The sequence below is a fragment of the Brachyhypopomus gauderio genome, chromosome 11 (genome assembly GCF_052324685.1).
Source record: "Brachyhypopomus gauderio isolate BG-103 chromosome 11, BGAUD_0.2, whole genome shotgun sequence".
Taxonomy (NCBI): Eukaryota; Metazoa; Chordata; class Actinopteri; order Gymnotiformes; family Hypopomidae; genus Brachyhypopomus; species Brachyhypopomus gauderio.
In genome coordinates, this window is record NC_135221.1 from 4,384,907 (window position 1) to 4,398,219 (window position 13,313).

The following is a 13,313-nucleotide window of genomic DNA, read 5'->3' on the forward strand; positions in this document are numbered from 1 at the left end:
TCATCAACACATTGTGAGCTATGGACGGTTGAGCAGTTCTTTGTACATATATACGATAGTTCCCTAATTGTAGTGGTTTGCGTTTGGACTTTCATGAACTCTAGATTATAGTTTTTCAGAAGTAAAATGTCATGAACACACAGACAGGACAAGTCAATTGCGATCAGTTTTGGCAACAGTAATCTGTGACAAAATATACATTCAGTATATATAGAACAAGAATACAAAAGGATTTTCTATGTAAAATCTGATATACTAGATACTCAGATATTTTTAGCATTTGTTCAGAATACTGAGTTTCTAATTAGCTTCAGTGTGTGTGGATCATGTACAGTTTTCTTTGTTTTATTGTCCAAATCCTTTATTTTGAACAGGGTAATATATAAGTATTTTTATTCTGAACTTTAAGAAAAGACTAAACCAAATATTTAGAAGATGAAAGGTTTTATGATTGTGTTCAACTGAATCAGTACAACTTAATATTATTGAGACATCATTGAATATTTCCCATTATTTAATATTACATAAGCAATTCCAAAATTTAAAACAAAGAAGAACCTCAAGATAGGAAACCCCAATTACTAATGCAAGTTCTGATCCTCCATTAGAAGTTAATGGATGCTTTATAACACTGTTAAGTCTCTGTTCATGTCTGTCCATGTGTGCTTGTCCTACTGTTCTCTTGCGTGGTTGTTCCTCACTGTCATCCACCTGGGGATCTACTCGAACTGAATGTCTGTGCTAGGGTTCATGAAATAAACACAAGCAGCGAGTCATCTTGATTTACAGTGCTGATAGTGGGTCTTTCCAGATGGCCAGTACACACGGTTCCTTAAATTGTATGGTAAGGAAGCACACGTATTGCTAGCAAAGCCAGGGATACTGTGTGACATCAGAAGACAGGTTTCCAAATGTGTGGCAAGCAAACAGCAGTACAGAGTGACAGATCCAGACATGAAACATCAAATGCAGACACAACACCAAAATCTGGAGAGTGACAGATCCAGACATGAAACATCAAATGCAGACACAACTACAAAATCTGGAGAGCAGAGAGTAAAGGTGCAAAGATGGCAAATACAGTGTGGTCACAAAGGGCAAAAAAAAAAAAAGACCAGAGACCCCATGGCATAATTGGGTACTGGAATGTCCTTTTGAGGTGATCCATGCTGCTCTCCGTTCAAGACCTGCTTGTATATGAACCAGGTTGAATGTGCTTCTCAGGTCCAGCAGGATGAATATGGATCCTCACAGAGTTCTTTGTGACTAGATGGAAGAGTCAATGTGCAGGGGAACGTAACTGTGACGATGAGCACTCTGTAATCCACGAGAGAGTGAAGTCTGCAGTCCTCCTCCATGAAGAATACCCTGCAGCTAATGGGGAGGTGCCTGGGCAGATGGAGCCCTGTGCCAGCACCTCAGAAACGTCCTGGGAGAGGGTTGCATGGACAGTGAGGAAGCACTGTAGCAGGTCGACATTTATTGAACACACAGGATATTCGTAGGGAGCCAGATTAGCATGTGCGTATAATACGTGCTCTTTGTGGGTGTGGTTTTAACAAGAATGGAGAAACACACAACACCAAAGTGAGTCCAAATGGTAAGTCCATGAGATAACCAATCTGGACAGGTTATATCTGGTTAGAGAGGGGAGACCTAGGCTGACGGGATCTTGTGCTAATGAGCTGAAAAAGATCTGGTTTCTGAGTGTGTGACACCTGTGGTGAGGGTGAAAGTACTAGTATGGTGGATGTGATGCGGTTCTAAGGGCTAGTCATCCAGGGATGGCACTGTCATGGACATGTTTGACAAGTTGGAGAGGCAACTGGAGCTCCACTGTAACTTATTCGTATAGGAAGTTGCCATTGTCTTCCCAAATGATCAGCACTAAAATTAATATGTTGTCAACAGGTAGTCTCAAAGTCATCGGAACATGGATCGGTACCCAATTGCATAGGAACAGGGGTTGGGGTTGTGGTTATGGTTATGGTTGTGGTTGGGTATGTGGTTATGGTTGTGGTTTTAATTGTGGTTGTAGTTGTGGTTGGGGTTATGGTACTCCTCAGGGACTGTGGATGACCGTGCCCCTGAGCTCAGTCCATCCTACGAGTCCACATGCATGAGATTATCCACCGAAAGACGTTTACCCAGACTCCTCCAGCCCGTCCACAGTTCCTCTACCTGCTAGTTCAGTTTGGAGGGCTGAGTTCACTCCAGCCATCGCCAGATGCTACAGTCTGATAAGCCACAGCAGATCCTGCTGAAGCTTCTTCTTCCCTGCTTAACGTCACATTGTGACCCTAGATCTTTACTGGTGGCAGGATTATCATACACCCCCTTCCACCAGGGCATTAAAAACAAAGGGTAAGTGATGGCTATGCCAGAGAACCAGCGACCCGGCATGCACCGTCCTGGCTGACTGGGAGATAAACTGGATCCTGCCCAACCTTACGGGGAAAGGACTGGCATGGTGTTCCAAGTAAAGGAACAATGCATGAGAAAACCATGGCGGTGGTCGGGGGTTCCACTGTACCTCTCAGGTACAACTACCTGGACAACAGATGAAATGGACCTGGCTGTACCTGTCTTACAGGAGGGGATACAAGGGCTTCAGTCCATAATAGAAGCACAACGAGTTTGGGGGTTTCACTAACAAAGAGCAGAACTTTGTGGAGGACGCACACAGGAGAAAAACCAAAGTCTCCAGAACCCAGAGAGCCGAGAAGGACAAAACCCAGCAGGCAGAGAATCGTCCCAAAGGGCCAAACGAGAATCCAAATACCAGAGAGACACCAGAATAACACTCAGCGTGCAAAGCCTGGGCAGAAATAATTCTTGGCAATGAGGAAGCGGGGAGGGAGGGATAACATGAGGAAGCTAGTTGACAAAGACAGGTGTGGGACATTAGTGTTCTGGAGATGATGAACAATGCATGGCTGGTTGTTGATGGGGTTTGTTATGTTGTTTAGGGAGTGGAGTAGTTTCGAGATCTGATGTATGAACTTTGGATCCACCACATTGGTATGCACTTAAGAGAGAGGGTGTAATGTTCATGTGACTGACATTAAATCACATTTTAGTTCCTGTGCATTAAGAATGATGTATCAAATAAGGAAGTTGAGGTTTTAGACTTACACATCTGTTCCATTTAATGTGCAGCACAAATACAGAGAAAATCTGTGAAATAGTTCAACTTAAACAAGTTAGTGATGAGCAGTCATACAGTTAACCTCATACACAAAGCACTGTGTCTAATATTTTCAAAAGCTTTTAGTTGTTGATGTATAACCTGCTGCTGGCTTTGGAGACATCAGGGTCAGGGGTAACTCTGTGATGATATCACTGAGAATACAAATAGTGAAACAAGGATCAGTAATATGATTTACATCTTTTACATTTGATCTGTTTGCTATATCTAGCTTTATAGTTTTTTTTATCACTACGCCAACACATCAATTTGACTGAGAAATCTAAAGTCATTAACCTTGATATAAGATTACCCAGAAGGCCGCTGCCAGCCACCATGACGTGAACTTTTATTCTGTAGGAGACCAGGATGCCCTGCACGTCTTTCTTCAGGCCAGTTTGGAAACTGCAAGAGAAACAGCAAAGCAAAACATTCAAACGTACTCCTCTATGAATCAAAGCAAAACCTTCAAACGTACTCCTCTATGAACCAAAGCAACATTCTCAATTATACAATCTTTCAATGTGACATTACCAATATAATCTTACACATTAATGCATTTCAGTAATGATTAATGTAATTTCTTATTAACCTCATGAAGTACTTAAGTGACTTTGGACGTGAGAAAGGTGCTATACAAATGTAATAAATAAATAAATGAGTTACATTTTGTGGGATTGTGGTGAGATAAGAGAGATAGTTTAGTTAGCAAAACCATGTTAAGATGAATCCTAAAGCATTAGAGTTAACCCTTCATGCTAAATCTTGACTAACATTGTTGAAGATGCAAGATTAGTGTCTTCATCTTTCAGCCTGCCGTCTAATGTTAGACCGCATTTTTCTTTGATATTAGCCAGTAGAGGAGTGACTCTGTATTCCTTCTCAAACGTGGAGCCGCCCTTTACTTGATCCCTGACAGACAAAATAAAAGAGGAAATAATGAATGATGAGTACTGCCTGAGGTCAGAGGTCATCACTGTGTTGGCATGTGATTGACAGTTTGGTCACAATGTGCTTCGCACCATGGCCATGCAACACTGGATGTGGTCAATATTAAGAGGCAGTTGTGGTCTTTTGGGGCCTATGGCATCATTATGCTGATTGAAACACTGCACATTTTTATGCACTGATAAATGCTAAAATATAATTTTAACTCTTCTGTAACAGAAAATCTGAATATCTCTGCAGTGAAAATGCATATAGGTTTTTTGGGCTCACCAGAATTCTTCACAGAGAACAACCTTGGTGTATTTGTCAGCTGAGTAGAGCACGATGTCTGTTGTCTGTTCAACTGTAGGATATACAGAGAGCAAATATAGTGAAACAAAGTAAACAGTCAGCCATTATTCCTGATTTGTTGTTTTCTAATACTATTCAATCAAGTCTCATGATTGCTTACTGGACAGTTTAATTTTTTTGACCACTTTATGTGTCTCGTTGTTTATTTTAACTTTGACAGGAATTGGCTCTCCATGATGGTAGACCTGGAAGATAATTTTGGTAGAATTAGAAAGCAATATGAGCTACAGTTTGCTGACAGGAAAACAAAGTGGTGGTTTAGGATTAAATGTGTTAATAATATATAGCTGCCATTTTAAACTATGTACCTCCTTTTCTATAGAGGCTTCAAGGTGAATTGATTTGTCCGACATGATGAAGTGCTTGTAGACGTTCACTTTCGGCCCAGCCGTCACCGTGCTTGGTGCAAACTGGATTTTACGAATGACCAAACTGCAGGTGTCCCTAAAGAGTCGATGATGTGGAAAAATGAAGGCAGACATTACAAATGATCACATAAAGTTTGTAGTCTGCACTCCAAATGATGCTAAGTACCTTTTATGAGTTTTCTCATCTAGTTCGTCTGCTTCATTGGTCACGAATGCTTTTACCTCAAAGCCAACACCACAAGCCTGCAGCAGTAAATTACCGGACGTCAGGGCTCCAAGCAGAGAAACAGACATGATTGACGGTGGCGTGTGAATCTCAGTACCTTCCCCTTGTCCGGGGCTGGATGCACAGTTAATGAGCACGGCAGGTTTGTCGGAATCTGAAACACCGTGCGAGAGTCAATGGTTACAGAACCGCTACATCACCGACTGACGCGTAAACTGTAGCGTCTAGACTCACGTACGTTAAAAGTGAATGGGTATCCCTCCGCCCCAACTTTTTGGATGAGGGCGTCCTGCATATGTGTGTTCGCTGCATGGGCGTCTGTTGTTGGAGGATAAATTTGAATGTGCTGTATCCAGAAATCTTTCCTAAAGGAGAGCCCAATGACATCCAGATCTTCCCGCCCATAGTGGAAGGTGCAACTCAGCTTCACCCATACTGCACCAAATGCAAATCGATTTAATGTGGAACTCAACCACTTAGCGACCTCTAGTGGTGGTGCTGATTTTGATAGGCATTTATATATTTCTACCTTTCCTTCCATCAAGTTCTGAAGTCTTCACTTTGATCACACCATCTGCCAATGAAATTGCAAGTAGTCATATCCAACCAAACCAACAGTGTGATTCTCCAATGTCTTGAAAAATGGTAAAAATTGCAATAAAAACAATTGTACCGACAACATCAACACTGTCCATGTGGTCCACAAAATCTCTCTTCCCCAGGTAGAGGCAGAGCTGAAACGGGAGGTTTTCTTTACACATAAAAACACAATGTCTGAAACCTAAAGCTTGTGATGTAAGTTATAAATGTGCAAGGGTATTACTGCACTCCTGAATCTCCTTAATGTAGCTGCTCCATGATGTAGGACATGAGACTCTTACCAAACCATTTGCACTGATCTTCTTATAAACTCTGCACAGAAAGAAGTGTCATATTTAAAATTAAAAACACGTTCTTTTAGAATTGATAATGTAACTATTCATAGATTGAATTGCTACATTGCTACCTAAATATACCAATGTATAGAAATAACAGTTATTATCTTGTTCACCTTTAATATTTTAAAAAGGGGGCCCTTAAATGTGAAATCTGCTCAGAAGGTGAACATGACTATGTTAAAGGGCCCCAAGCAGCTGTATTAATGGTAAGAGGACTTTGTCATGCACCAGGCTCTGGTACCCAGCCGTGACTTTATATCAAGACATCCTATATAAAACCACTGATGCAAAAGTCTCATCTCTGCTTTATATTGCAATCTCTTGGCCACACATTTTCTCATTGCAAAACAGTCTGACTTTTCATAGTGGATTATCTGTTGATGTGTTAAGCCAGCCACTCATATTAAGCTTTGCATGGTTATTTTTGTATGTATTCACTCAGGTAGTAAATCCATACTAAGAAGGATTTAGCAGAGTCTGGTTATCCACTGCAATCTAGGCTAAAATGACATATATGCATTAATCCAGTTGGCATATATAGACCTTGAAATATAAAGGTTTGCTTAGTATGAGCTACAGCATATAGGAGTTTTTCAGGTGTAAAATTGTGAGCCATATCTGAGTAACTGGCATCTTAATACATCTTCAACTTGCAGTGGCTTGTGGGATACACTAGCACTTTATTCTATGCATAAATAAAAATAAATATATAGTGAATAAATAAATTGATGTATGCATGTATTTATGCATTTTAGAATTTTAGAATCACCCATGGTTTTTTATGGTATAATTTCATGTATAATATGGAAAAGAGGCTGTGAATAAAGTGGATCCTCTCTGTGTTGACCCCTGTGTTGACCCCTGCTGAACACTGTAGAGGGATGTTCCTGAGACCAAATATAAGCTAAACTCACACACCAGTTCATTTCAGAAGTAATCCTGGATATAACAGCCTTCTTTATGAATAAGAACTATATTCTTATTGAAAAACTAAATTCCTCTCTCTAAAAAACCACGTGTGATAGAAAAATTCTAAAAAAAACATGTTTCCTGTTTCAATGACTTATTCTTTAATATCTTACTTTGCCATGGTTGTGGTTAATCAGCTGAAACGGAAAGGAAAAAGTAAGTTATAATCAGATATAATTATTACATCTTAGATTACAAGAAAATGCTTTTTGACTATGTACTCACCAGAAAAATAATATTATTATCATCTCTTTACATATATTGTCATCTCTTTACAACCCCCCTCCCTCCCCATATTAAAACTTCAGTAAAATGATGCTACTAACTTCAAACCCAGTTGTATGTATATACAGTCAAACATGCTCTGCTTGTCCCTCTGCGCCTGCTTGGCCCCTGGGGTTTGGGCTGGGAGCCCCCGTGCCCGGCTGCTGCTCTCTCGTGCCTTTGGTGTGCAGTAGTGGTGTCGGGGCTAAAGCGTGAGGCCAGGTTCTTACCTCCTCGGGCTGGCTGTGTGCTCGGGTGCTCTCCCTGCGAGGCGTCTGTGGAGCGGTGGCTGGGAGGGTCCCACTGTCCCCTCTGCTACCAGCCTTCATGCCCTCCCTTCACAGTGGGCGTCTCTGTGGCAGCAATCCCATTACTGCTTCGCTTTCTTCTTTTTAAAGCTGCAGCATGTGTCAAAATAAGCACGATGGTGGATTTAAATGGATTACTAGCATTGGGTGTTGGGATTACCGGGATATAATACTGCATGAATGGCACGATGTCAGGAGTGAGGAGGATTACGGGCTCGGATTACGGAATGATCATATGAGGATGAGACTTTTTCCTTATGAACCAAAGTGCAACCATAAGATTCCCCTGCTGGAACTATGGCGACCTTAGTACGAATGTTATAAAGTCTGGGAGGTTCCCTAAATATCTACAGTAGAACATAGCTGAGATATTTTTTGTGGGTTAACAGTATATACAATGTTTCCAAAATCTTTCACAAACTGTAAACTAACATTAACTGCTTACCACATAATTACAGCCAATTTTTGGAAAGTTCCATGAATGTGCAGCTAGTTGACCCAGAGTGTCCAAGAGAGCTCTGGCATTTTATTCTTATTGAATCAGCCATGAATGAATGTGGTGTGTGTTATCAGCTGAAGTTTTGCCAAGACTGTGTTTCTGTGGTGTATGGGATTAGCAGGACGGGATTATTCAGCGTAATCTCAGGATTGCCCTGGGAAGCTATAGGCCAGGCCATATGGCACAAGTCAATGACATTGGGACTGATCTGAGTACATACAGGTCATGGTTAATAGAATCAGACATGATAAGTGGCTTAGAAGTTCTTTTAAACCTTCAACTTAATGAATGAGGAGGATGAATGACTCATCATTTTCACAATTATTCAAACAGGTCAGAATGACTAAACACAAGGCCCTAGATGTGTAAGGCAGAATTTCAGTGCTGCATATCACGATCACACTGCCTCTCTTTCTCTCACAGAAAAACAATGATGCTTCCTAGAACTGTGTTTGTGTGTGCGTGTGTGTGAGCATGTGTGGGTGTGTTTTTGTGTGTGTGGGTGTGTATTTAAGTTTTTGTGTATATGCTTGGGGTGCAACACCACACATACTCAATGTGCTGTTTTCACATATTGCTATTGTTCTTTGTTAAAAAATCCACATGGTTGTGTTTAAGAAGTGTCAACTATGCACACCACATCAGACATTCACTTCCTGTTCATCTTATTGTGAAGAAGCTTCTCAAACTGTGTGGGGCGAGTTATAGTCACTTTTGATTTTATTCAGATTTCCAAATAATAATTTGTCATTGGCTGTTGAAAGGACATTATATTGCAGTTGTTAAAAATGACTAAAGATGAAGAAGACAGTAAATAAGAAAACTACACAACCTGACAGGCCTGCTAGTTATTATGTCAGGTCTAACTTTATAAATGAAAGCTGCATTCAGTCGCTGTTGTAGCTCCACAAACTTCCTGGCTCTACTCTCCAAAGGACACAGTCTACATCCAATTAAAACCATGACCACATCTGTTTTCAGTAGACTGCTGTAGTGTGAACCGCTCTCTGTTGAACTGCTAGAGGCTAGAGATACCATGTTCTCAGATTAGCTCAGGCTACACTTTGAGAAGATTCACTTCTGGGCTCTCTCTCTCTTTCTGTGTGTGTGTGTGTGTGTGTGTGTGTGTGTGTGTGTGTGTGTGTGTGTGTGTGTGTGTGTGTGTGTGTGTGTGTGTGTATGTGTGTGTGTGTGTAAATGCAGGTTATTACTCCTGAAGTCATGGGTGGACCATAATCCAGTGCTGAGTTGTGTAAACATGACGGCTTGTGTAATTGGTTGGACAAGTCACTGACAGACTGAACTAGCCACCCAGGAATACAAATTCAAAGTCTCTCTTTATAAACGTGCTTATCATATAGTATGTACATACATGTACAACAAATGAACAACCTCCATGATGACAGAGATCAGAAGGTAACTCTTCGCCCTTACGTTTTTACAGAATGGAGCGCTGCTAGCCTGGCCTCATTCGGCCATATTTATTCTGTTTCCACAACAGGGCAGACAGCAGGCAACCCCTATAGGGGCTTAGACCTCACTTCCTTCATCAAACTGTTTAAGAGTGGAAAAAAAACATGTTTTGTCAAGCAACTTTTGTAGGCTAGAGACAATTAGCAGACGTTTGAGGTGGGTTGTGGTGTTTTATGTGCTTTGGTGGTGGAGGTCCAGGGCAGAGACGTGCGATACGTTTTTGCTGAGAAGCCAGACGGCCTGTGGAGAAACGGAGCTCCTCACGGAGAGAGGGAAAAAGAAATCAAGAAAAGGGAGAAGAAAAGGGAGAGGAGGAGGGGCTTGACGGGGAGGACGGAACAGAGGGACAGAGAGAGAGAGAGAGGGGGATGATCGTATCCATATGGAGAAGGCTGCTCCGTCAACTTCCTGAGATAAACAGAGAGAGAGAGAGAGAGAGAGAGAGAGAGAGAGAATGGGGAAAATAATGAAATACTCAGATGATAAAATGAAGGTGGTGCAGATAACCTGGCTGTTGCAGTAGACCGTCTGTGTCCACACGATGGCACTCACGTGCTGTGGCCTGTATAAGATTAGGCGTTCTGTGTTTTGGAAACGCATGAGAGAGTTCTCAGTGGGCTGGGCTTGGTTTCACATACCAGTGATGAAGTGAAGTCAGAGGAATTCTTTCTAAGAGTTTTTCTTCTCTCTTTCGTCTGTCTGCTTCTCCTACCATCTGGATCAGAGGAAGACATCCTACCCATGCTGTCCTGTGTTCGACGGGGGCCCCTGGCTGCAGCCCTGTGTGTCTGGGATGGTGCGCTGGGCTCGGAGACGGCACGCCCCGGCTACGCCCAGCTCGCCCGTCCCCGTCGGTGACATCCGGGCTTGTCTGCTTCACCCCAGCACCTTGGCATCAGACGTCTGGAGGCACCTTGGTAGAGGCTGCAGGTATCAGCTGAACTTGCCCCATCCTGCTCCCCCTTTTCCTTATAAGGCTGCAGTGACTGAATGGAAAAGCATTTGAATTTTGTGGTTCGTCCGCTCTGCTGTTCTTTCGGATCTCCAACCCGCCGTTTTTTTTTTTTTTTTTGCCGTGTTTTTGTTTTTTTCTTTCAGCTCTGCTTTTAGTTCCTCTTCTTGGAAGTTCTTGCTCAGCCGCTAACGTGGGGCACAGCAGACGTGTTTGCATGAGACCTGAACGGTTGTAGACGCTCTCCTGGTACTTGACTGCTCAGGTGCTCCTTGCCGGTACGGAGAAGCTCTCCTGCACAACAGGAAAGGACCATCTTGGAGTATCGAGCTACTTCTGGGCAAGTGTTGGAGACTGGTGCAGACGGGATCCGTTCTGGAGACACATCTTGAGCTCCCCAGAAGACGCTGGCACTGGCGTTCTGACAAGATCTGTTATGTCTGGAACTCTTTGCAGAAGGTGATGTGAGTGTGGACGCCTACCCTTACCTAACCCTAAATGTCTCTGAGGGACAGGTGGGTGGAGGTGTCCCCCATGTCTGTGTGTCCGCTACGGCTGCATGTGCCAGACAAAGTCTTTGCATGGTTGCCTCTGTTTTTGCATACCGCGACAGTTAGACGGTGAACTCCGCTCCCCAGATCACCATGACAACGGCGGCTTGGTACCACAGGGACATCAGCCGTGTGCTGGCGGAGGAGTTGCTGGCCCGCGCGGGACGGGACGGGAGCTTCCTGGTGCGGGACAGTGAGTCTGTGCCGGGCGCCTACGCGCTCTGTCTGCTGTGAGTAACACACACACACACACACACACACACACACACACACACACACACACACACACACACCTGCCCCCTCGTTACTCCGTCCTCACCATTAATGTCTGCACATTGATCAGACTGACCTCTCATGGACTGTGTGGTGGGGTTTTGGTTATTGTGCTCTTGGCAAAGCCGTAAGTCCTTTCCTGGGAGACGTTTTTTAAAAATTTCTTCAGAACACAAGTGTGTCACCACACCTGGCTGTTTACTGGCAAGCTTGCCCTGTGATGCCTGTTTATATTTACACACGAAACCCACCTCACCAAAAAACATGAGGCAGCTTAGCTTGAAGGGGGAGGAGTCTAACTCCCACAGAGGTCTGTAGTACTGCTTGTCTAAGATGACTTTAGCAGTTCCTCTGTCTTTCTTCCTCATCAGGTCTGTCGTGATCTACAGATGAATTCTGAATAGTCCATCAATGATGATTTCTTTTCTGAGGGAACAGAAAGGTTCCATGGGCAGATGTAGCCGTACTGGTTATGTAATCCCAACTAGGTCAGGAGTGTTCAAGCCCTAAACGCCATCTTCCTCCCTCTGGATTCTGGGGAGGGCCCGAGTCCCAGTGACCGCACTGTTTTCTCTCTCTCTCTGTCTCTCTCTCTCTCTCTGTCTCTCTCTCTACATTCCTGAAGGCTGAGACCTCCTGTCATCTCTGCTCCCTCCGTCTCTCCCCGTTTCCCTTTGGGGTGCCATTTGTAAACGTCTACAAGACCGTTTTAACACCCCCCCCCCTCAAATCTAGAAATTTGTTCATTAAATATATCAACACTGTTTGTACTTGCACAGTATACAGACAGAAACGCTTGTTTTAAATAGTGAAGGTTTATCAGTTTGCATACGGCACACCAAATTTTCTCTTTCTCAATATTTTCATGGCTTTTCTATCTCGTGTCATACATTTCTCTTTCTACTCTCTACCTACTCCTCTTTCTACCTACTCCTGTCTTTCTACTCTCTATCCCCTCTTTCTTTCTGTTTTCGTTTTCTTCCTCTGCACATGTTAAAGCGTGTGAAGTCTCTGCGCTGCTGTGTATTCGTGCGCTGGGCCGCGTGGCACAAACCATCCACCGCAGAGGAAGATCTAGTGGCTACTAATGGGGTCACTGCGCGGATTTGCATTGGCCACACGCATGTTGGACCTCTTCACTAATGAGCAGTTAAACGGTGCCACCGTGCCCGGCACCGAACGCACGCTCTTAATGTGGTCATCTGGCTTTGCATGTAACTCGTAAAGGTGATAATGAGTGAGACTGACCACTTTTGTGTATTTTCCAGGGGCTCATTCTGCTGTGGTCTTAGTGGTAACAGTGTGGGCATTTTAAATGATGTAGCTTCTCTTCTCGTTGTGTCCACGTTAGCCTGAAGTTCTACCATGTGTGCAGGTTCCAGCGTCATGTTCATACGTACCGCATCCTTCCTGACGCAGACGGGTTATTGGCTGTCCAGGTGAGTGCACGCCACACACTGATTCAAAATAGCCCCCACTTAACCCTAACCTGTGCCAGTCATTTAGAACAGTGAACACTAGTACCGAATGCTACTGAATATGAACTTTGTTCTGAATCCATCTGTGTAAGAGGCCTACAAGCTTTATACTGCGCACTGAATTGCACTCAGTGAACAGATTTCGGTTTGCTAGAACTGTGGTCCTGCAGTAGTGCCCTAAGCAATTCTGGAAGTGTCAGTGTTTGCATAAGTGTAACCATTGGTGGCTTTCAATTCTTTAAAAAGTAAAAACCCAGATGAACAAGAGGAACAGTCTGGCGTCTGGTTGTTTTACACCCAGCCCTGTCTGGCTTTGTAACAACAGTGGCAGTCTGGGGGGGGGGGGGTGTAGCTTTCTGAGCAAATGGGGCCTAACACAGATTCCTCTAGATCCCACGCATTATATCCAGTGTGGAATGGTTGGAATGGGTCTGTGTGTGTGTGGGTGAATGTATGTGCAGGCAGGCATGTGTGTGTATATGTGCCTGTAAGTTATATTGACATAAGTAGTTATATCTGCAGCTATTG

General features: G+C 43.4%; 2 protein-coding genes across 9 annotated transcripts in view; one reads left to right on the forward strand and one right to left on the reverse strand.

Moving 5' to 3' along the window:
* Positions 1–587: 587 nt before the first annotated feature.
* Positions 588–10,291, reverse strand: arr3b (arrestin 3b, retinal (X-arrestin)). Its single transcript, XM_077021164.1, has 16 exons — positions 10,170–10,291; positions 9,493–9,939; positions 7,482–7,649; positions 7,101–7,124; positions 5,962–5,992; positions 5,754–5,814; positions 5,610–5,654; positions 5,319–5,515; positions 5,178–5,234; positions 5,021–5,097; positions 4,795–4,930; positions 4,587–4,671; positions 4,406–4,478; positions 3,962–4,099; positions 3,485–3,592; positions 588–3,342 (listed from the first exon to the last, which is right to left on the reverse strand). The coding sequence occupies exons 4-16, from the start codon at positions 7,106–7,108 to the stop codon at positions 3,261–3,263; spliced, it is 1,098 nt and encodes a 365-aa protein (XP_076877279.1). The 5' UTR covers positions 7,109–7,124; positions 7,482–7,649; positions 9,493–9,939; positions 10,170–10,291; the 3' UTR covers positions 588–3,260.
* Positions 10,292–10,627: 336 nt separating this feature from the next.
* Positions 10,628–13,313, forward strand: part of inppl1b (inositol polyphosphate phosphatase-like 1b) — an 18,650-nt gene continuing 15,964 nt past the window's right edge. For 2 of the 8 annotated variants that reach the window (XM_077021153.1, XM_077021159.1), the window contains exons 1-3: positions 10,628–10,942; positions 11,122–11,264; positions 12,683–12,746. In XM_077021153.1, coding sequence (XP_076877268.1) covers positions 11,128–11,264; positions 12,683–12,746 — 201 coding nt within the window. In that variant the 5' untranslated portion in view covers positions 10,628–10,942; positions 11,122–11,127. Of the gene's footprint in view, positions 10,948–10,975; positions 10,999–11,096; positions 11,265–12,682; positions 12,747–13,313 lie in introns of those variants that run through there. The other 6 variants (XM_077021156.1, XM_077021157.1, XM_077021155.1 and 3 more) reach the window with 6 other exon arrangements.